General features: G+C 49.0%; 1 protein-coding gene across 9 annotated transcripts in view; it reads right to left on the reverse strand.

Moving 5' to 3' along the window:
- The window catches only part of PBRM1 (polybromo 1), a 298,934-nt gene that overhangs the window by 170,483 nt on the left and 104,814 nt on the right, over positions 1–23,637 (reverse strand). For all 9 annotated transcript variants that reach the window (XM_078661902.1, XM_078661899.1, XM_078661897.1 and 6 more), the window contains exons 14-15: positions 14,720–14,996; positions 2,632–2,746 (exon numbers count right to left, since the gene is read on the reverse strand). In XM_078661902.1, coding sequence (XP_078518028.1) covers positions 2,632–2,746; positions 14,720–14,996 — 392 coding nt within the window. The remainder of the gene's footprint in view (positions 1–2,631; positions 2,747–14,719; positions 14,997–23,637) is intronic.

The raw sequence follows: 23,637 nt of genomic DNA on the forward strand, positions 1-23,637 counted from the left end.
GCCAGTTGATCGGAATCCATCGGAAAAGTTTCTTAAGTAGTTTGTTATTAGAAGCTACTGCTTCTATTCCTACAGACTCCTCCATCAAGTCGTTGCTTCTACTCAAGATTCCACCCTTGCTGGAAGCTTGTGCTTTCCTACCCCGCAGACTCCCCTGCCGCTGCCATGACCGTGTGTTCTTCTCCCAGCAGACTCTCCCCACAGTCAAGAGCTAATGTTTCTACTCGATGCAGACTCCGGCTCTAGCCTTGTGCTTCCCTCAACCCAGTGGGAGTCTTGTAAATGGTCTGAATAACTGTCCAAGTGGCTACTTTACAAATCTCTGATCACAACATGCTCCTCACTGGCTTTGCAGTTTCCACTTACAACAGGGGGTAATAAAGCGTAATCTTGAGACGATAATACATTTAGAGATGGCCTGCTGGGAAATGCCAATTGGCAAAATAAATAAAATATTGTTAAATATCCAAAATCCAAGTAGTAAAGAAGTTTAAGAGCAAGAGCACCCCTTGCCCCAAAACTGTGTAAAGCATATTCTAGCTCAAAACCGTTCAAAGGCACCCTGCCACTGCATGGAAGACAAGAGGGCAAAGAGCTTTTTGTTTTTATTTTTCATCAATATGGTACGTGCAGCGAGGTCAAGGGGCATCCAAGATTACCTCTATCGGAGTTTAGGAGTCCTGCTGGTACCTCCCCCAGAGTATCCTGTGACTGGCAGTGTGATTATAGCCAAGGAGCTTCACCTCGAAGTCCGTGTGGAACCTTCCTAACCGCTCTCACTGGACAATGGTCTAATGGAGTCCATGACTTGGCTCCCAAGCAACCTTTAGGTCCGGGACATGATTAAAAGATGTACGTATACATATCTGAGTGAGAGCTAGGGCTCAGAGGTGGGTTCAAGACAGGGGTTTCCTTTGTGGATTCTATGTGTTGCGCTATTGCCAAAAAGTTCTCTATATCTCCCCCTGGGGTCTTGGAACATGGGGCAGCAGTGGATGAGAAGTCCAGTCCCTAAGTCCAGAGTATGCGTTCCCTCCCCGAGTGAACCCCGCCCCTTCTTTCCCAGCTTTGGTGCTCTGGCCACTGGTCTGGCACCAAGCGAAACACATACGTTTGACCAGTCGGAGCTGGTCTCACCAAATCTCTGGGCTTGAAAGTGTGTAAATCTCACCAGTACCCTGTGCGGGGAACTCCTCAACAACTGGCAAAGTCGAAGATCTTTAGAAAGATAAAGACCCTCCTGTTCGCTCTAGTATCCGCACTGAACACCAGAGCTCTATCAGCCTGCTCCCCCTTAAGGAAAGGAACAACGGTAAAGGTCTCGGCTGGTTCTGTTTGTACATCGAAGGCCAGTGGGACTTTGCAAACAAAGTAAAGGGTGAATTTGGATGGTCTAATTTTTTGCAGCAAATAAAGTGCTCACTGGTCCCACTGTCCAGAGGGAATCGATGAAGATTTACATTGAGGATGAATTGTGCACAATCTAAATAAGCCTCAGACCTGCTATGAAACCCAACATAGGCATCCACGTTAAAACAGCATCGGTCTCGAGGCAATCCTAGTGCTCTGGGGTTTCCATGAAATCAATGTGCTGCTGAAAGGTATTCAGGGCGGCAGAGAAGTCCTCCGCTGTTCGTCCACCTGCCCTTCCCGCTGTTTTCTTGAGCACCGTGCGGACACTAGCTTTATGCAGTGGGAGGGGCAGCCGCTGAAGGTGGGGAGTGGGTTATGTTAACGGAGAGGAGATCTCTCCTCTTGTGGGGTCTCAAGGGCCACACAGAGGCGCTCCACTCCCTCGCACTGCTCTCCGTGAAGCCGCCCATGCGCAAGGGACCCCCCGTAAGGGCAGCGCCATGAACACATCTTTCTTACCCAAAAGTTCACTAATTATTGGTCAAGAACGGTTAGGGATGCCATGCCCCATTGCTGCCCCATTGCTGCCCCATTAGTGGATCGGACTTACCTTTCTTTCTGTTACGACCCCATGAGCCTGGGTTTATCACTTATAGATGCTACCAACACCATCGTTCAACTCGTAGGACCTGGTAGCATTCAGCGATATAAAAGTTGAAGCAATCAATTGAAAATCTCATGTCAATACTGACATAAATGCTCTTTCCAATAGCAACCATCACGACCATGGTCAAGAGGGCGGCTCAACAGTCCTATTTGGCCAAAAGCTTTGCATAAGGTACACACTGTCAAATACTTTTTTTAAATTATTGCAAAAAGCTTTTCTTGTCACTTTCTTCTCATATAAATTGACCTGATGTGTTCCGCAAACACATCAGGTCAATGTTAAACCTTTGATTTCCTTCCAGCAGGTGTGCGCTTTGTTTAGGGCAAGCCATGCTGAAGGACGAGGCTCGTTGAGCAGATCGGTACAACCACCAATAGGAGGATCATAGACTTTTGAAGTGGCAGCACATCACTGGAGCTTGAGGCCAGCAAGAGGTACCGCCTACTGTAACTGCCTTTAAGTACAACATGTAAGCAAACATCAAACAGGACGTGAAGTTGTATTTCTTTCTAAAACCCCAAACAAGTCATCTAATCGAACTTCATGACAGACGCCAGCAGCAAGGGCTGCGCACCGCAGAAGGACCTGGCTGACTGAGTCAGGATACATGCCTTCCTTGCTGATCTTCAGTTTCGGAGAGGCCATGTCGTCGTCGTCGGGGACAGGTCCAAGTTCTTTCCGTTTCTCTTTGAGGACTTTCTCCAGCAAATAGGAGTCGTTGTAGACCTGAGGATTGTAACATCAAAAGGGGGATTAGGAAGCACTCTTTTTAAGGACCTACATTGAAATCCTGTAACTGTTTATCAAGCTCAAGAAAATACACACAATTCGTACATTTATTTCAACAGAGTTTATTATTAAAAAACAGCTCAAACAGAAAGGCTTTCAGTGAGTAGCATTTAGTTAGAGAACAATCAACATCTGATAGTCCGCACCAAGAAGCCCACGGGTGAATGTGCGCTTTAAAAATGCACATTACTTTAAGGTGAGGCCCTTTCCCGAAGGCCTGCTGCAGGCCCTGGCTACGGGGCAGGTCTGGGTGGGTGCAATGTGAACACTGCTGCTCCAGAGCTAACTGGGCCGTTTGACTCTATTGAGGTAGTACCGACCAGGGGTGCAGTCTTTCACTTGAAAGTGAAGGGGGAAATGTACCATATTTAGACAAATGTGTTACTCCGATGTACGATTATTCACCCTCTTTTTCCTATTCCAGTTTCCACTCGCCTCCTCTCTCGATTTTAGCTCTTGTTTGGCAGCACGACTGTTACAGTTCGTCTGAGCACCAGAAAACGTGCTTTCAGAATCCCTAATGAGAGTATCACATGTGGACTGTCCCGCGCTTGGTGGGAGCTTCGAGCTTCCACTGTAAACAAGCGCTTGCCTTGCATCTGTGCTCTTTGGGTAAGCGGATGTTTCATATGTAGGAAGCGGACTATGTAAATAGCGCACCTAAGGGGTACAGTATGCAAATAGTCCAGACGACTTATTGATTTACTGGGGCTTTCTTTAAAAATCCCAAATGCTCTCTTTGTGGTAGTGTGGTCGAGCAGTTTCGGCTTATCAAAGGGGAGCGTTAGGCATTTGTTACACACACACAGTCAATAAATGAGGCACACACTCAATAAGGAAATCAAAGACCAATTACATTTTTTTTTTATATATTTCTTTGGACACCAAGATCTTTGGGGTCAGGTAAGTATTTTTCGAATTAGCGATTTTTAGAAACACAAAAAATACAGCTGTCAGATTTGAGGCAATCGAGTTACAGGCTTCTCCTTCTGGACTTAAGGTAAGTAGGGCCAAGGTCCTCAGTACCACCAGCAGTTCCGGTTTACCTTCCCTGGTGTGTCTGGGCGCAGAGGTGCTGGTCGCAAAGATAGCCTCAGACGCTACAGCTGAAGTCAGTGGGGAGACCTGCAACAGGGAAAGGCTGCAAGTGGGGACCGTGGCCAGGGTCGGATTGGGATCACAATTTGGCCCGGGCACTGACGAAAAAAGTGGCCCACATTAAGGGGGCGTGGCCTACATTTAAGGGGCGTGCCTTTCATGAAACACCATTTGGCTACTCTTTGAGGTCTAATTTGTAGAGAAATATTTAGTAAATTAAGCCTTTTAAAGCTTACAGAGCAAGTAACATTGGTAAAGACTAGGAGCACTGCAGTTCTGATAACTGAATACTTACGTGGGCGTGGCAATCAGGAGGCGGGAAGGAAATCTATGAATTCTTACCCCCACTTCAATCCAGAAATGGTGTCTTACTGGCCGACTGAGAAAGGGGGTGTGGTCAGAGCAGTGAGACAGAAACCTATAGGCCTGCTGTTTTCACACTAATGCAGGCAGTGAGTAAGGGGTGTGTCCATATGAAGGTGAGGCAGGTGCTGGGGAGGGAAAGGAAGGCCACAAACATCACCCAACAAGATCCCCCATTGAGGAGGGAGTCACTGGAAATTATGAATACTATGAAATGTTATCTTAGGGCAAGCTTAGACTCTCCCAGAATAACAAAAAGAACATAGAAGTAGAATGGTGCACCCAGTAAGAGGTACAGAATGACTTAGGTGTCAGAGCGCAGCCTCCACAACATAAGAAAACCAGACAGTGAAGCACTAAGGGGAATTAAATGGAAATTTTGTATCGGAAACGCTGTGTTAAAAATATGGACATGTTTTTATAAAGTGTCCTCTTTAATTATCATGGTCCCTTTGCAGAATCATAAAGCATGAACAAATGGTTATTTTTTATAGTTGCTTTACCATTTGACCGTTTTATATAGTGTAAATTCAGCCCAAGACAAAGGCTATTAGAGTTCTATTCATGAGTACCAATTACAGTACACATGATCCGATTTTTTATTTAAGGGCCTGGGCGATGAAGTGATCTGCCCAGAATCACAGGCTGTTGAGCAGACGCTGGGATTCAAACTTGAATCCCCATCTCTGCAACTCTGGCACCAGGCCACATATGCCTATGCACAGACAAGGAATGAAAGTGGGAGGATACTGTTCTTGTGCAGGACACAGGGCCAAGGTGACAATGGCCTACATGCTGAGCAACTAAAAAACCAGCAAGGCCCCTTTCTGTCACAAAATTATTCCAGCCCTCCAGCACAGGAGCACCTGAAAAGAAGGGAAGCCCCTGCTATTACTAACCTACTCAGCCCTCCCCAGACCTTTAGCTCAGGAGCACATGAACAGCAGTATGGCCCCTGCAATTAGTAAATTAATCAGCCCTCCAGGCCCCAGGGCAATGTCCTGGCAGGGGAGCACAAAACACAGCTACTGGGTCATCCACAGTAGCCAGGGGGGGTGGGCTAAGGTGAAGATTGTGCACTTTCAAAACATCACCTGGCCCCCACAGCGAGACCCATTCTTCCTCGCCCACTGTGCCCTGAATGTGAGGGGCTGTGGGCGAGGTGTTAAAGCAAACACTGTTTCTCGGCTGCGTGGGCCCCAGGGGGGCCCGAGGTGAAAATGGCTCAAAGGCCTGAGCAACACCTGGCCCCCAGGGAGGCCGATTTTCGCAAACAATCACCCCTCCCCAGCCCAGCCTCAGCGTGATTGCTTTGCAGGGCAGGGGGTGCAGTAGAGGCCACAGCTAATAATCGCTGTATGGCTGACCAGCGAAGCTGATTTCATTTCTATCTCTGTCTCCGTGCCCTCTGCGGGCCGTTTTTAGGTTTCGCCTGCGAACAGCTGCGCAAGCAGCATTTTGCGCAGGCGAAAAACTTTTGTTTACAAGTATGTGGCTTATTCCCGCCTCTGTCTTCCATTGGCTAGCTCCAATCCCGCCGATTCTTTCCCTCTCCGCAACGTCATGAAGACGTGGCCACTGTGGGCGTGTCCTTTTTTTTTCTTTTACACCGATGTTTGTGTTCATTGTTCGTCTTGTCCCTGTCCCGCTGGCTGTTTCCTGACCACCCTCCCGCTGTCCGTGTGCCTGCCCCCCCTCCCGCTGTCCGTGTGCCTGCCCGCCCCCCTCCCGCTGTCCGTGTGCCCGTTAACCCGCCCCCCCTTCCGCTGTCCGTGAGCCCGTTACCCCGCTGTCCGTGAGCCCGTTACCCCGCCCCCCCCTCCCGCTGTCCTCCATCTATTGAATATGCTGGCTCTTTAAGCGGCTCGACTTCCCGAGTATGCTACGGGACATATTACCTTGCCGCCCGATCTTTTATTTTCCAAGCGGACGCGAGTTTCGGGTCCTAAGCACGATTAGACTGTTGGCTCCGGGGTTAGAGGCTAGTACCTTCTGCGTAATCCCGCGCTTCCGCTCTCGCAAACGGATATAGTTATTCGTATGGTCACGTACTGGTTGAGTGGGATACGGTGAGGGCATGATCTGGTGGGCAGTTTGCAGTTAAATTGGGCTAGTTTGTTTGAAGCGGGTAAGGAATGGTGAGGGTTCCTGCATGGAAACCGACTGTGGGCATCATGGGATTTGTAGTCTGTCCTCAAGTACCTTCGTAAACCGCGAGCAGTCTAAAAAAAAAACTAACCTTTTCTGCTTGCGTATTTACTAAGTCCTCATTGGTTACTCAATACTTTCTAGATCTTTATATTCGTCGGAAAGTAAAGCAGGACGCTTCCTAATAAACGCAGATCCATAACTTCCGCATCACACCAGTGCGAAGTGGAAACTGCATCACGTTTCATACCAGGGTGATTAAACATATATTTTATACGAATGGCGAACCACTAGTATTTATTTGTTTTGCAAACGGCACAAAAGCAACTCTACTTCCGGGTTGGTTCTTAATATTCGCGTCTATTTTACGTGGATTTCTCGTGTGGAAATGGACGGGTGTCACTGGGTGGGTACTTGGGCTCAGATGCAGAGCGTAATATTTCATATCGATTGAGCATCTCTGTATTTACATAATATCTTTTCTAGGTATGGTGACTTAAAACTAAAATAAACATGATCCGAATTAAGCGGTCAGTATACATTTTGTGGCTCAAGATAATTGGGCTGTCAGCTTGTGACATCAGTGTTGTATTGTCCACTTGTACCTCGGAGTAACGAGCAGTTCTTTATCAGCCTTTTACGTTTACATCTAGTTGCATGTTTTAGCGTGGTTATGAAACTGGTTTGCGCCTATTGACACTTATGCATCGGGCATATACAGTAAAGAATGCTTGATGTAGTGGCTCTACTTATTTCTTATGTTGCAGTGGGTAATTGAAGGCCTATTTCCAACAGGTGCATACAATCATCTACTCTTGGACTAGAGCCCGAATTTTACCACAATTGGTGGGACATTGGTAGGGCAACAGTAGGCCAGTGGACTAATGCGCAGAACCAGCAGAGGGTTTAAGGAAGAGAGGTCTCTGTAGGTGAGGCATACACAGCCGTAGGGCAGTAACTGTTCGCAAGCTGTGTCCCAATGAATCTTCTGTTATACCCCCATAGTATCGCCTTTGTGCAGTTATCTGGGATACTGAGGGCCTTTAAATTTACCTTTCAGCACTTGGACCAAGTGCGTTGTACTAAATGAGTGGTGCTAGTTGAAGCTGTCTAGATTAATGGACCCTCGTCTTAATCATGTTATCTGCATTCTTTGCTCTCCGGCTCTACAAGCAGAAATCTTAAAATCCCTACATCTGCATGATCGCTCATGACCACAGCGCACTTAAAAAAATACATTAAGAGTTTGGGTATTGCTGTTGTGATGTATTATTGGTCTAACGAACTGTTATTTGTAAACGAGACTGAATAAAGATATTGGCCGAAAACGGGTTATATTGAGTTAACAAAAGAGCAGTTGCTGTCACCCCATCGGGACGCAAGCAGTATTCCGTTCAGAAACAAACAGCACAATCTATCCCCACACCGTGGCATTGTCATAGGGAATGTAATCCTATGGGGAATTGCCCGGGCCAGTATTATGTGGAATGATGCTGAAGACCGTTCGGGTTAATGACTCACGGAGAACAGTTGATGAATGCCATCGGAGTCTGAGGCCGCGCCGCTCTAACTCAGTACTGACATTTTCAATTACTTGCTTGCCCTGTCCTGCGTGTGCGGCTCCCTCACATGTCCATGACGTACTGTTCATTGTCCTCGTTACTGCCCTTCCGCCAACTTCTTTGCTTGCTGCCCCTTGGTCTTTCTTTGCTGTTTCCTCATCTCCCCACTTCACCCTTCGATATCCTGGCACCACCTGCACGCGCTGCTACATGATATAGATTTCGCACCTGGCCTGCCTTTTGTTCCTTTCTTTGCAGTTTTATATAGCGCAAACTAGACATGACTGTATTAGAGTCACTCTGTGCTCCTGCTCTTTTACCTATCTTTATTTCTTCCCCATCTGTTTGTAGTGATGTCTGCCGTTTCTACCGCAGGTGAATGAATGCTGCTAGGTGTACAAGCTCACCCACCCTCACATTATTACTTACAGCGCCGGGTCAGATTCAGTGTTATTACAGTAGTATACACAGTATTGACATGAGAAAAGAGCTTCCTATTGTCTGACTGCTTGTCACTTGGACGTAAGAAAGGAGAATGCATGCTAGTAAACAGTATATTACTCTATGCACATCTGCATATATTTTCTATGCCCGTTCTGGTTCACTGCCATTTTGTTTAATGCGTGCGAATATTTTGTAACCTTCAGGTTAATCAAATGAAAGTGTTTTTTCAAACCAGTCCAGCATGCTCCTACTCCTTCGTCATCGCGCACGTGCTGAAGAGCTCTTTTGAGGCTGGCCTCTCCGCTCTGCCCCCCCCCCCCTTCTCAGCCTTGCACCATTCACCACAGCAGGGAGCCCCGGCTTCCCCTCGCCCCTGCCCCCAAGGTGACGACGCTCACGGACGGCCCTGGGCGCGGCAGGTGGAGGCGAGGACCGGGAGGCCGCCGGGCCCCAGAGCATGCTCTGTGGCGAGTGACCACGGTGGGGCGACACTGCCACACTGACCGGTCAATCGTTTGAACAGCAGGAGGTGAAGACGGGAGCACTGGATTATGACGCAAGGAGGAGCAAATTATGAAGCAGGGTTGACCAAATGTGGCAGGCAAAGGTCAATTATGCGGTACTTGTGGCAGTATTACTTTATTATTTTGTCCTTTTACGCATGTTACCGCTATCTGGACCAAGGGGTTTCCCACTCAGCACCAGCACCATTGACAACGTTTTTAGTAACTTTTGGTCCGTTAGAGCGCGAAAGATTTTTTTTCGTAATCTGCAAATTCTGCAGCAGTAGATGGATTATGTGGCTAGTGCAGAAAGAGCTCCAGCTAGCAGTTGCATAGTTCCAATGATCCTGGATGTAGGCTGGGTGGTGGAACAGTGTGGCAACGGAGTACCAGGTTGTGTCCGGATTCACCCAAGTACGTAGCAAGGGCGGTCATGTTTGGTGGGACCTGCTTCAGAACAGCCGAGGGCCCATTATTAAGATTGTGCAACACTGAGCGACATGGGGGCTTGTGCAACCTTCGATTCTTTAGAAGTTTTATGGGCCTGGGGAAATAGAGGCACATCTGCAACCATGGCAGCCGCCCCCTAGAGTCCCTCTTTACAGTTAAGCCCCCCCAGCCCAGAGATTTAGCTATTGGCATTGTAAATGACAATGCCATTTATTTATCTGTTTTCAAAACCAACACATAAATAAACATGTTGTCATTTACAATGCTAATAGCTCTAACTTTTGCAAAGGCGAAACCGTTGCATTGTAAATGCTTGTTTTTTCTCCCCTTTCCCAGTCCACACAGAGCTCTGTGGACTGGGAAAGGGGAGAAAAAAAACGGCCTACAGAGGGCACTGAGACACCGGCCCTTCGGCTGATGCCCGAATGCCCGCAGTGCCAATCCGCCCCTGACCGTGGCACCAGTCCGGCGTCCTAAAGGGGGGCTTGGCTCTTGTGGGTCTCTAGGGCAAGGGAGCACGGTCGGTAGGCACAGACTCTGGCTGTGAAGCTCAGGTGCAGAGGGGTTTTGTACGGAGAGTCTCTGGCTCAAGGGTGCACGTTCGGTAGGCTCAGACTCTTAGGGAGGGGGAATGGGCAGGAAAACGAAGATAGGAGGAGATGTGCGTTAACCTTTGTCAACTCCACCCCTCAGGTGGAAGAGGCGAGGCGAAGCACAAATCTCATTCCCTGCCATCTTGAAGATGGGGGCACCCAGCCAACCAGAGGGAGACTTACGCCCCCGCCCACTGGATGGTGGCATAATAGGGGGAGAAGTCAGAGCCACCGGAGAGTATGAGAAGCCAGAGCCACCCACGCAGAGTATGAGAAGCCGGAGCCATCCGCGCAAAGTATGAGAAGCCAGAGCCGCCACCGGAGAGTATGAGAAGCCAGAGCCCCCCACGCAGAGTATGAGGAGCCACCCACGCAGAGTATGAGAAGCCAGAGCCACCCACGCAGAGTATGAGGAGCCACCCACGCAGAGTATGAGAAGCCGGAGCCATCCGCGCAGAGTATGAGAAGCCAGAGCCACCCACGCAGAGTATGAGAAGCCAGAGCCACCCACGCAGAGTATGAGGAGCCACCCACGCAGAGTATGGGAAGCCAGAGCCACCCACGCAGAGTATGAGAAGCCAGAGCCACCCACGCAGAGTATGAGAAGCCAGAGCCACCCACGCAGAGTATGAGAAGCCAGAGCCACCCACGCAGAGTATGAGAAGCCAGAGCCACCCACGCAGAGTATGAGAAGCCAGAGCCACCCACGCAGGGTATGAGAAGCCAGAGCTACCCACGCAGAGTATGAGAAGTCACAGACACCCATGCAGAGTATGAGGAGCCAGAGCCACCCACGCAGAGTATGAGGAGCCACCCACGCAGAGTATGAGGAGCCAGAGCCACCCACCCAGACTATGAGAAGCCAGAGCCACCCACACAGAGTATGAGAAGCCAGAACCCCCACGCAGAGTATGAGAAGCCAGAGCCACCCACGCAGAGTATGAGAAGCCAGAGCCACCCACGCAGAGTATGAGAAGCCAGAGCCACCCATTCAGAGAATGAGAAGCCAGAGCAACCGGAGAGTATGAGAAGCCGGAGCTACCCACGCAGAGTATGAGAAGCCAGAGCCACCCACGCAGAGTATGAGAAGCCAGAGCCACCCACGCAGGGTATGAGAAGCCAGAGCTACCCACGCAGAGTATGAGAAGTCACAGACACCCATGCAGAGTATGAGGAGCCAGAGCCACCCACGCAGAGTATGAGGAGCCAACCACGCAGAGTATGAGAAGCCAGAGCCACCGACAGAGAGTATGAGAAGCCAGAGCCACCCACGCAGAGTATGAGAAGCCAGAGCCACCCACGCAGAGTATGAGAAGCCAGAGCCACCCACGCAGAGTATGAGAAGCCAGAGCCACCCACGCAGAGTATGAGAAGCCAGAGCCACCCATTCAGAGAATGAGAAGCCAGAGCAACCGGAGAGTATGAGAAGCCGGAGCTACCCACGCAGAGTATGAGAAGCCAGAGCCACCCACGCAGAGTATGAGAAGCCAGAGCCACCCACGCAGAGTATGAGAAGCCAGAGCCCCCCACGCAGAGTATGAGAAGCCAGAGCCACCCACGCAGAGTATGAGGAGCCGGAGCCACCCACGCAGAATATGAGAAGCCAGAGCCCCCCACGCAGAGTATGAGAAGCGAGAGCCCCCCACACAGAGTATGAGAAGCCAGAGCCACCCACGCAGAGTATGAGGAGCCAGAGCCTCCCACGCAGAGAATGAGAAGCCAGAGCCACCGCAGACTATGAGAAGCCAGAGCCCCCCACGCAGAGTATGAGAAGCCAGAGCCACCCACGCAGAGTATGAGAAGCCAGAGCCACCCACGCAGAGTATGAGAAGCCAGAGCCGCCACCGGAGAGTATGAGAAGCCAGAGTCCCCCACGCAGAGTATGAGAAGCCAAAGCCATCCACGCAGAGTATGAGAAGCCAGAGCCACCCACGCAGAGTATGAGGAGCCAGAGCCACCCACGCAGAGTAGGAGGAGCCAGAGCCACCCACGCACAGTATGAGGAGCCAGAGCCACCCACGCACAGTATGAGGAGCCACAGCCACCCACGCAGAGTATGAGGAGCCGGAGCCCCCCATGCAGAGTATGAGGAGCCAGAGCCACCCACGCAGAGTATGAGGAGCCGGAGCCCCCCATGCAGAGTATGAGAAGCCACAGCCACCCACGCAGAGTATGAGAAGCCAGAGCCACCCACGCAGAGTATGAGAAGCCAGAGCCACCCACGCAGAGAATGAGAAGCCAGAGTCCCCCACGCAGAGTATGAGAAGCCAGAGCCCCCCACGCAGAGTATGAGAAGCCAGAGCCCCCCACGCAGAGTATGAGAAGCCGGAGCCACCCACGCAGAGTATGAGGAGCAACCCACGCAGAGTATGAGAAGCCACCCACGCAGAGTACGAGAAGCCAGAGCCACCCACGCAGAGTATGAGAAGCGAGAGCCACCCACGCAGAGTATGAGAAGCGAGAGCCACCCACGCAGAGTATGAGAAGCCAGAGCCACCCATGCAGAGAATGAGAAGCCAGGGCCACCGGAGACTATGAGAAGCCAGAGCCACCGGAGACTATGAGAAGCCAGAGTCCCCCACGCAGAGTATGAGAAGCCGGAGCCATCCGCGCAGAGTATGAGAAGCCAGAGCCCCCCACACAGAGTATGAGAAGCCACAGCCACCCACACAGAGTATGAGAAGCCACAGCCACCCACGCAGAGAATGAGAAGCCAGAGCCACCGCAGAGTATGAGAAGCCAGAGCCATCCACGCAGAGTATGAGAAGCCAGAGCCCCCCACGCAGAGTATGAGAAGCCAGAGCCATCCACGCAGAGTATGAGAAGCCAGAGCCACCCACGCAGAGTATGAGAAGCCAGAGCCACCCACGCAGAGTATGAGAAGCCAGAGCCACCCACGCAGAGTATGAGAAGCCAGAGCCACCCACGCAGAGTATGAGAAGCCAGAGCCACCGACGGAGAGTATGAGAAGCCAGAGCCACCGACGGAGAGTATGAGAAGCCAGAGCCACCCACGCAGAGTATGAGAAGCCAGAGCCACCCACGCAGAGTATGAGAAGCCAGAGCCACCCACGCAGAGTATGAGAAGCCAGAGCCACCCATGCAGAGAATGAGAAGCCAGAGCAACCGGAGAGTATGAGAAGCCGGAGCCACCCACGCAGAGTATGAGAAGCCGGAGCCACCCACGCAGAGTATGAGAAGCCAGAGCCACCCACGCAGAGTATGAGAAGCCAGAGCCACCCACGCAGAGTATGAGAAGCCAGAGCCCCCCACGCAGAGTATGAGAAGCCACCCACGCAGAGTATGAGAAGCCAGAGCCACCCACGCAGAGTACGAGAAGCCAGAGCCCCCCACGCAGAGTATGAGAAGCCACCCACGCAGAGTATGAGAAGTCAGAGCCACCCACGCAGAGTATGAGAAGCCAGAGCCACCGACGGAGAGTATGAGACGCTAGAGAAGCATCGTTGCTCTTTCGATGGTGAATGTGGCATGCTGTAACCAACTTAAGAGTGTTTCAATCAAACACTTGTGAGCCCTCAAATCAATTAAAAGTCTACTTCCCTGCCGCTACCCAGATCTTTACGTTTTCAGACCCTAGTCTCCAGTCATTTTTGATAGGCCCGAGTCTGATGTTTGAGTCTCAAACTCAAGCCTGCATCCGGGCCAGCTGGCAACGGTTTATTTATTTATTTATTCAAAGTTTTATATAGCGCGAACAAGATCCTTACAGATATCAGAGCGCTTCACAGATACAGGGGTAGGGGCAACAGGAATGAACAAGATAATGGGAGCAGCATAGTAATCACTAACATGGTAGGATAACAATAATGTACAGAAACATATCAAAATACAATCAGGTAAACAAGTAATATAAGACGTCACAAGTCATTGCTCCCACTACAGAAGGGTTTAGGTAAAGCCTTGGATGTGTGGATGGCTTATACCAATTTCTTAGGATAGAGAAAGCACTGTTCTGGCTAGTGCACGAACAATGGGCTTTGGGTGAGTGTAACCCATGACGCACGTAACCCATGACTCTAGATAAAGAGAATGTGCCGACAGGAAAAGCCTTAGATGCAGCCTGAAGTTATCAAATGGGACAAACATTCAATTTGATACCAAAAGGTTCCAAAGAGGCAGCCGTTCTAGTAGAAAGACACTGAAGCCCCGGAATGGAAGCAGGTTAAAGCCACGGTGAACTCTTCTCCATGGTGGTGACTGAGCTTTAATAGAGGCACAGACGCTGTTTAGATACTTCAAAACCATTGGCCCAAAGATATTTCCACCAACCCTAATGTCTCTCTCAGAGACCTGCTCCTAAGTATCCCTGGTCTATGGCCTCCCTTTTCATGTATCCCTGTTCAGTCAAAGCGACCCCTGTCGATTCCTTCGCAGCCTTCATACTCGTTTCACGGCTCTATATTTAGATGTTAATCTCAACCACAGGCAGAAACCTTGCAAAGCTGCACTTCCTTTTGGACTGTAAAAGTTCAAATTGTGCACACAAATATCATGGGCACCTGACAGTGCACACCTATGATTGCCCTGGGGACAATTTAAAAGATATGTATTTCACATCCCAATAATGCCCTGAAAAAACACACAAGAAAGATATAAAACGATAGAAATGGTCTCCAATGCAAAATCATTGTTTTAGTAAATGAATGTGATCACTGATTGAAAACACATTAAAATACAAGAAATGAAGCTCCCAGATGCGAGGCTTCTAGTTGCGTCAAAGAAAGCGTACCTGAGAACCCTCTTCGTTATAGTGCCGGGCGTTTCGAAACATTAACCTTGTGTCATCAAACATGTTGTCCTCACTCAAGTACTTGTTGTTGCGGATGTTGTGCTCAATCGTTTTCAAGTCCATGGGCTCGGAGATGATCTTATAGTAATCGGGATAGTCTTTCTTGGACGGTTTGACCATGAACAAATCACACAGCCTCCTGCCCGAGGCAGGATCTCGAGCCTCCAGAACAACATTGAACAAGATCTTCATCCGTTGTTTCTTCATGTTCTTCACACTGTTGGAAAATAAAAGCAAAGCATTGGTTAATCGGACAACGGAATATCAATGTCAGAGGTTACAACGTGCGACTCCTAGCTCTGCACATCACGCTAGTTCCAAAACGTCCTGTTCCTGCGCAACACTCCCCAACGCCTGCCATTGCGTGACGCCTCTGTGCTCCAGATCCAAAATGGATTACTACAAACGAGGGTGCGCTAGGTAATATTCGGTTAAATTTCAAATTACGGATTTGTAATGCAGGAATTTTTCTCCAGTGTATTGCGCTGGAAGCCCTCCGAGTACTTACAGGCATAATAAAGCCGGCATGTTACGACCGCACTCGCCTTGTCAGAATCTCCAAAAAGCAGAGAAAATGTCCTACATTACAAATCCGTCATTTGAAATTTCAGCGAATACTTCTTAGCCCTGATGAAGTTCCCCTAGCGGGATTGAAACGTATTGGCTGAGCTTTGCTTACTATTGAAATTGCGTATGAAATTACAAATGAAGAACTTTTTTGACAAAACCTACAGTCTTTTTGGACGTCATTACCTAGCGCGCCCCCCTTTGTAGTAGACAACGGAATATCATTTCAGACTTTAGTCCCAGAGTCAGAAATGACATGTTACAGCTGCTTTCTGCAACATATTGTTGTTTGACGGTTCCCCTGCCCAAAGCGAATGAAGGAAGCTGGCTCTATATAGAGCACCAAAATGAGGTGCTCTGTGCAGAGAGTCTAGGTGTCCATTGCTGGTGGACAGGGGCTCGCTCCAACAATCCCAAGGTGCTCTATTTGTGGTAGTGTGGTTGAGCAGCCAGAGGGGAGTGGGAGGCATTTGTTGCACACCCAGAGTCAATAAATGAGACACACACTCAAAGTAATCCAACACAAATGTATAAAAATAGCACAGATTCTTATAATAATCTAGGCACCAAGATCTTCAAGATCAGGCAAGTACTTTCTGTGTTAGTGATTTTCAGACATTTACAAAATACAGCTGGCAGATTTGAGACATGAGCCTTGAACGCAGTAATGTTATCCTATGGGAGAAAAATACACTGCATAGGGTCACTTGCAAACGACTTATGGGACTGTTTTTCTGGACTTAAGGCAAGTAGGGGCCAAGGTCCAAGAAAGCACCAAGAGTTCAGGTTTACCTGCCCTGGGGCGTCCACGTGCATTCTCTGCTGCAGAGATTAAGGTCCATCGGGAAAAGAGTCATACCTTGGAACGCAAGGTGTCCGAGATGGAATCCATACACAAAAGAACAGGGGCCCAAGAGTATGGGGAAAGTTAGAAAAAAGAGGCTTCTATTGAACCACTTAGATTTAGATAGAGTACACACTCCTCAGGCTACGGCATAGATTCTAACTCGGCAGTGACAAATGTGGCAAGTTACTGGCTCAGAGCTAAAACGCTGGCATCATCGATAACTGTGATCAAAAGTCCCTCAGGAGAAGAGGTCTATGCTGATCTGCAAATAGTAGATGCTTTTAGAATCTTCTATCTAACTCTTTATTCCAGGCGGGATCCCTCACTGGTAGAACCCTGCTCCTACTTGGAGAAATGTTCACTCTCTAGTCTGCCGAAACCTACAGCAGACCAACTAGATCAACCAATCCGCAGAGAATGTAATCTTTGCAATTGGCCACCTAAACATTCAGAAGGCTCTGGGCCCAGACAGCTTTTCTGCCCTACTCTACAGGGCTTTCTGTCAGGAGCTGGCACCCTTCTTGACCAGATTATTCAATTCCGTCTTGGAGACAGGATAGGTAACAGATTCCATGTCCCGAAGCGGCTATTTCAGTCATTTTAAAACCATCCAAGGACCCCACTGAATGTGCGTCACATAGACCCATCTCGCTATTAAACATAGATGTGAAAATATTGGCCAGCATCTTGGCAGCTCGTCTAAATCCATTAATGGCGGGGCTGATGGATCCGGACCAGGCCGGCTTTATTACTACCAGACAAGGAGGGAGATAATACTAAACGCCCTTTTCAGCTAAACGCCCTTTTCAGCTTATGGGAAGTATTCAGAGATCACGTAAGCAAGCTCTGTTTCTATCAATAGATGCCGAGAAGGCATTAGATAGAGTAAGCTGGTCTTATTTGTTTGACACATTGCAGTACTTTGGGTTTGACGAACAGTACATAAAATGGATCAGCTGCATATACTGTGCTCCTAGGGCCTTGCGCCACATTCCCGATCACTCGGGATACAAGACAGGGATGTCCTTTGTCCCCCCTCTTGTTCACTCTATATATGGAGCCTTTTGCACAACGCTTAAGGGAAGACCCACAGATAGAGGGAATAAGATTTGGGAAAGACATACATAAGGTCAGCCTATATGCGGATGTGACACCTTCGCTTACTAACTCGCAGTCCACCCTTCCGGCATTGATTACCAAACTAAATAGCTTCGGAGAAACCACGGGCTTCAAAGTCCAGCTAGGCAAGTCACAAATACTACATCTCTCGATCCCGCAGGCCCCGGTAGATACTATACAGCATTAGTTCCCATTTCAGTGGACACAACAGGATATCTTGTATCTGGGTATCCAGCTTGCCCCGACTATTCAAAGAACTGGGGCCCTAAATTATGAGACTCTTGACCAAACGACAAAAGCATTAGACAGCTGGACACGACTCCGGCTGGCCTGGTTTTGGAGAATTGCAGCTGTAAAGATGACAATCCTACCTCGCATCCTCTACATTTCCCAAACGATCCCTATGGTGCTACCTCCGAAAGCGCTTCGCCAACTGCAGTCACTAATTAATAAATTTGTATGGGGTGAAAAAACGCGTATATCGCTTGCCCAAATGACGACCCCCAGGATGGAGGGGTTACGGGACTACCCATGATTAACCGATATTTTCAGGCACCGAACCTTCGGTACATAGTAGAGTGGAACCGTCCCCTCTCTGAAAAACACTGGAACTTTATGAACCAATCTGTGGCAGGGGCAAACCTATGTCGAGAGATCTGGCTTCACTGCAAATACACAGCATGGGGACTGTATTCCTCCCGGTTACATCTTCAACCATGGTGTGGGACGCGGTGGGTGGCAAGAGAGGCTGGACCACTTTTCCATCTCCGATTTCCCAGATAGTGGACAATCCCCCAGGGCGCGATTCACAGGTGTTTCAAAGGTGGAGGGAGGGGGCTGCAAGAGGATAGGATTCTTGTTAGACACAAAGGGACTGATTCCATTCGAACAATTGAGGCAAGACTATGATCTCTCTCACTTTGATAAGTTTCCCTATCGTCAATTAAGACACTGGGTTACATCAGCTTCCTGCCAAAGTGGGGCGTCGCAACCGCTCACAGCTTTTGAAAAATGGCTGCTATGTAAAAAAGATGATAAGCGCCTCATTTCGGAGTTATACGCAATGCTTTCTGCAAGCTACACCGGAGGGCGAACTAAAGAGCAATTGCGATGGGAGGCAGAATTAGACAGGACACTCTCCGACAAAGAATGGGAAGACATACGCTATTGGGCATACCACACAGTGCATAGCACAGTCGGAATGGAATCAGCATAAAAGGTGATTTCGTATTGATACTTAATCATACATCGCTGGGATAACGGCAGATCCGAGCAATGTTGGAGGAGGTGCGGGATGACCAGATTCTTAGTGCATTTTTTATGACATTGTCCTAAACTACAGCGCTATTGGAAGGAGGTTTTAGATAATGTTGAAAAGGCATTCAATACTTCTCTTTCTAGATTTCCAGCATACACTATTCTGGGGCTCACAAACCCTCTGACCTTTCCCCTTCGCTCTCAGAGGGGTAGACAGATTGTGCTAGCATTAGTTGCTGAGCAACAAGTGAATCTGACACACTGGGGGACACTGGCTATTCCTGACTTTAGAGCTTGGCTTCAGAAATTATGGCTAATGCTGGCTATGAAGCGTATGTCCTTGGTGGCAGATCGCAAAAAAGAATCTTGCGCGGAGCTATGGGCCCCTTTCCTACAATTTCAGTAGATAACATGTCCCAAGCATCTACAAATTCTACGACTGCTTCTGCAAGATGCTCCCCAACATACATCGCGGTCGAAGCTATGAGGATGCATCTAGGCGCACACTCTGCTACCTAGACGCGGGATGGTCGGGTTGACTGGTGCGGACCTTAGGGAGGGCGGTGCAGGGAGGAGTTTTGTTTAGAGTTTTGTTCTTGTTAAGTGAGTATGTGTTTATAAAATCAAGAAACTATTCTAGCGACGCTGCCAGCCTCAGGGTTGTAGGCACACAGCTGTGTAATCACATTTGATGTAAGCGCTGCCGGCCAGTGGTTGTAGGCACACAGCTGTGTAATCACATTTGATGTAAGCGCTGCCGGCCAGTGGTTGTAGGCATGAAGCTGTGTTTTTACTCTGAATCTCCTAAATTTAGATTGGTTCTCTAAGAAAGGAAAGGACTTTAGAGGATGGCAAAGGAGTGTAGTTCTGATTAGAAGCAAAGGCAAAGGTGCGGCTACCTTCTGCGACCGAGCCATCGCAGCTACTTTATGCCATTTCAACCTTGGTCACTAAACTATTAGTAATGGGGAGCTCTATGACTAATGTGGCACTATGGAGAAGCAGGGAGCTCTATGACTAATGTGACACTATGGAGAAGCGGGGATCTCTATGACTAATGTGACACTATGGAGAAGCGGGGATCTCTATGACTAATGTGACACTATGGAGAAGCGGGGATCTCTATGACTAATGTGACACTATGGAGAAGCGGGGAGCTCTATGACTAATGTGACACTATGGAGAAGCGGGGAGCTCTATGACTAATGTGACACTATGGAGAAGCGGGGAGCTCTATGACTAATGTGGCACTATGGAGAAGCGGGGAGCTCTACGACTAATGTGGCACTATGGAGAAGCGGGGAGCTCTATGACTAATGTGGCACTATGGAGAAGCGGGGAGCTCTATGACTAATGTGACACTATGGAGAAGCGGGGATCTCTATGACTAATGTGACACTATGGAGAAGCGGGGAGCTCTATGACTAATGTGACACTATGGAGAAGCGGGGAGCTCTATGACTAATGTGACACTATGGAGAAGCGGGGATCTCTATGACTAATGTGGCACTATGGAGAAGCGGGGAGCTCTATGACTAATGTGACACTATGGAGAAGCGGGGAGCTCTATGACTAATGTGGCACTATGGAGAAGCGGGGAGCTCTACGACTAATGTGGCACTATGGAGAAGCGGGGAGCTCTATGACTAATGTGGCACTATGGAGAAGCGGGGAGCTCTACGACTAATGTGGCACTATGGAGAAGCGGGGATCTCTATGACTAATGTGGCACTATGGAGAAGCGGGGAGCTCTATGACTAATGTGGCACTATGGAGAAGCGGGGATCTCTATGACTAATGTGGCACTATGGAGAAGCGGGGAGCTCTATGACTAATGTGGCACTATGGAGAAGCGGGGAGCTCTATGACTAATGTGGCACTATGGAGAAGCGGGGATCTCTATGACTAATGTGGCACTATGGAGAAGCGGGGAGCTCTACGACTAATGTGGCACTATGGAGAAGCGGGGAGCTCTATGACTAATGTGGCACTATGGAGAAGCAAACAGACTCTCAGAAACTTACGTGGCTCGTCAAATTTACTAGGGATTTAACTTTGTGCATATCATCAAGTACACCTGGCCTAAGCTAGGCTACCTAGGGTTTCAGCATTTTCCACAACAGCTTCACGGGACTCTACAGATCAGGAAATTCTTTGAAGCTCCAGCAAGGTCTCCAGGTGCGCAGCACGAAAATGCTGCCGGGGTAAATTTCGACAAAACTAAAAAAGATACACTCAAATTTCAATGAAAGCTCAAAAGTTTCAGACCTATAACCAGCCTCCGATCCCAAGGACAAATACTGAACTTCCAAGTACAAAATCATGTAGAGAGGCACAGGATACTGGCTAAAGCTGAATTATTTACAATTACTCCTCACCAGGTTTCTAAAGGTACACATTGTTAATCTTGGTAAAAAACTCCAATTTACACACTATTCCGAATCCGTAAAACAATAAACCAGGGATGGGGGCTCTGGCAGCCACATATACTGTCTGTCAGGTACGTTGTCCAGTTACAGGAGAGCATGAACTACAAATGTAAATGTTGCCAAAAAAGAACTATCTTCCTCAAGGAGTGTTCAACAACCTCCACTGAGAATATGGAGACTCAGAACTCGGACAGGATGCAGCTTCTGTTATCAAACACTGCAGGCGCTACGGCCTCTGTGCCAGCCTTCAGCCTTTCCACATGGGTGAAGATTGATGGTGGAGCGCATGATGATTGCCAAACTACCGTTCCCTCGTGACTAGCTTCCATAATCACACCCTGCCCGTTATTAACAGATTCGGCAGGTGTCTCTACCAGTGCTGCAACAAGCTAGTGGCTACCAACACATCGTAAAAAAAAACATTGTTTCCCTCTTTGGGAAACTCCCAGGTAGAAGATTGCATCTTAGGATCAAAGATCTCTGAATGCTTTCCGGATGGGCTCCAGTATCCTCCTCTTTCATCTCCTGGCTGACATCCGGAAATAGCGGGACCTCTGCTGAACACATCGATGCTTCCTTGCTTTGGCCAGAATCCCATTCCTCGACTCTACAGCCTTAAGCAAGACCATGAATGTCGCTCTCGGCCTCATTCACACGAGTCTGCACCAGACTTCACACAACGGCAGCTCATTGCCTCCATTGTGGCTTCCCTTGGAAAGGGTTGACTGATCTGGCAATCCAATTCTGGATGAAAATTTCAATCTAATATAGCTACCCTTGGACAGTCATTCATTCATAGCCTCAAGGACCTGATTTGCTTTTTATTTTTTAATTCTCTCCATGACGGCTCCCAATGGTTTATTCTCTTTTATCAGGACCCATTGCTATAATCTTCACATCTCTTTGTAGGGATTTGATCAGCTGCATTCTTGCAGCCCTTCTAATTTGGTCAGCTCAGCACGTATTCAGGGACTTTATCAATCAGGGGTTTATTAAACACACTACTCACCCGTTAGGGTCTCAAGGCGTGAGGGGGTAGGTGGGGGGGGGGGATGCAGTTCCATTGGGGTCATCTGAAGAGCCAGGTCTTGAGGTCTTTCCTGAACTGGAGCAGAGTGGGACTTTAGCGGAGGTAGAGGGGGAGGTAATTCCAGGCTTCGGCTGCGAGGTAGGAAAAGGGCTTTCGACCCGTTCTATTCCTGTAGAAGCATGGGATGGTTGCCAGGGCGAGGTCGGCTGAGCGGAGGTTTCTGTTGGGGGCGAGGAAGGAGAGACGGTTGTTGAGGTATTGTGGTCCGATGTTGTGGAGGGCCTTGTAAGTATGTGTGAGCAGCTTGAAAGTTATCCTCCTTTCGACGGTGGGCCATAGCGGATCACGGAGGTGTTGGGTGATGTGGTTGTGCCTGGGGATTTTGAGGATCTGGCTGCGGTGTTTTTTATGGTCCGGAGCTTGCAGAGTAGATTTTTGTTGATTCCGGCATAGAGGGCATTGCCGTAGTCTAGTCTACTGTTGATGAGGGCGTGTGTGACTGTTTTTCTGGATTCGGAGGGGATGCATTTGAATGTTTTACGGAGAATGCGAGGGTGTTGAAAGAGGCGGAGGAGACTGCGTTGATCTGGCGGTTCATAGTGAGCGACGAGCCCAGTATAATGCCGAAGTTCCTTGCATGGTCTGTTGGGGTGGGTGGGTTTCCGAGGGCGGGGGGCACCAGGTGTCGTCCCATGCTGAGGAGGTGGAGCCAAGGATGAGGACGTCTGTTTTCTCCGAGTTGAGTTTCAGACAGCTGTTCTTCATCCAGGTGGCGACGGCTTTTATCCCTGCTTAGAAGTTGTGCCTGGTGATGTTGAGTGTTTGGTGAGGGAGAGGATGAGTGGGGTGTCATCCCGACAAGCAGCTCTTTCAATGAAAGGATGTGGAGCAGGAGTCTGAAGCCTCCTCACTTTGGGCCGCTCTTCTGGGCAAGAAAGAGTCCTCTCTCCTCCCATTGCTATTTTTTCTTTAGGAACCACAAGACATCACAGCAGATAGCGGGATACTCCCGGCAAGACCAGATGTCAATAACACACTCTCTAAACTTAATTCTGCCTCTCAATACCGATAATTGCTGTAGGTTTTACTTCTTCAGGGCCTAATGTATCTTGGCTTTCTACAGTAGGTACTGTATCAACTGCATGCCCGAGTTGATCCACACGGCATAGTCACATGCCCGCACAAACTCTTCTGTCATGAATAGGAGTATTGTCCATCAGTACGACAGGTGTCTCCAAGTACCACCCGAAGCAAAGCTCACTGTTGGGATTTTCAGCAATCCTACGTAGAACTTAGTGGACGTGCTGATTGCAGTGTCAGATGCATCCTGCTTCTATGTTCAGTAGTGGCGTGTCGCGGACGACAGCTACGCTATCTGGAGCAGTCACATTTACTTTCCACCAGTTACAGAGGGACAAAGGTGGTCTCCACTCCCTCCAAGAGCTTTGGATGGCACAGACTTTGAGATCCGAGCTCTGGGGGAGTCTTGGTCTCCCACGTGCCGAGCACTCCGCTCAGACTGCCAGGTACTACTGAGAAGCCATGGTTTTGGGTGGGTTCGCTCGAGGGCACTTCAGAGCTTGGGAGTGCTGCAGCCACGTTGAGCCAC

The sequence above is a fragment of the Lissotriton helveticus genome, chromosome 9, assembly GCF_964261635.1.
Source record: "Lissotriton helveticus chromosome 9, aLisHel1.1, whole genome shotgun sequence".
NCBI lineage: Eukaryota > Metazoa > Chordata > Amphibia > Caudata > Salamandridae > Lissotriton > Lissotriton helveticus.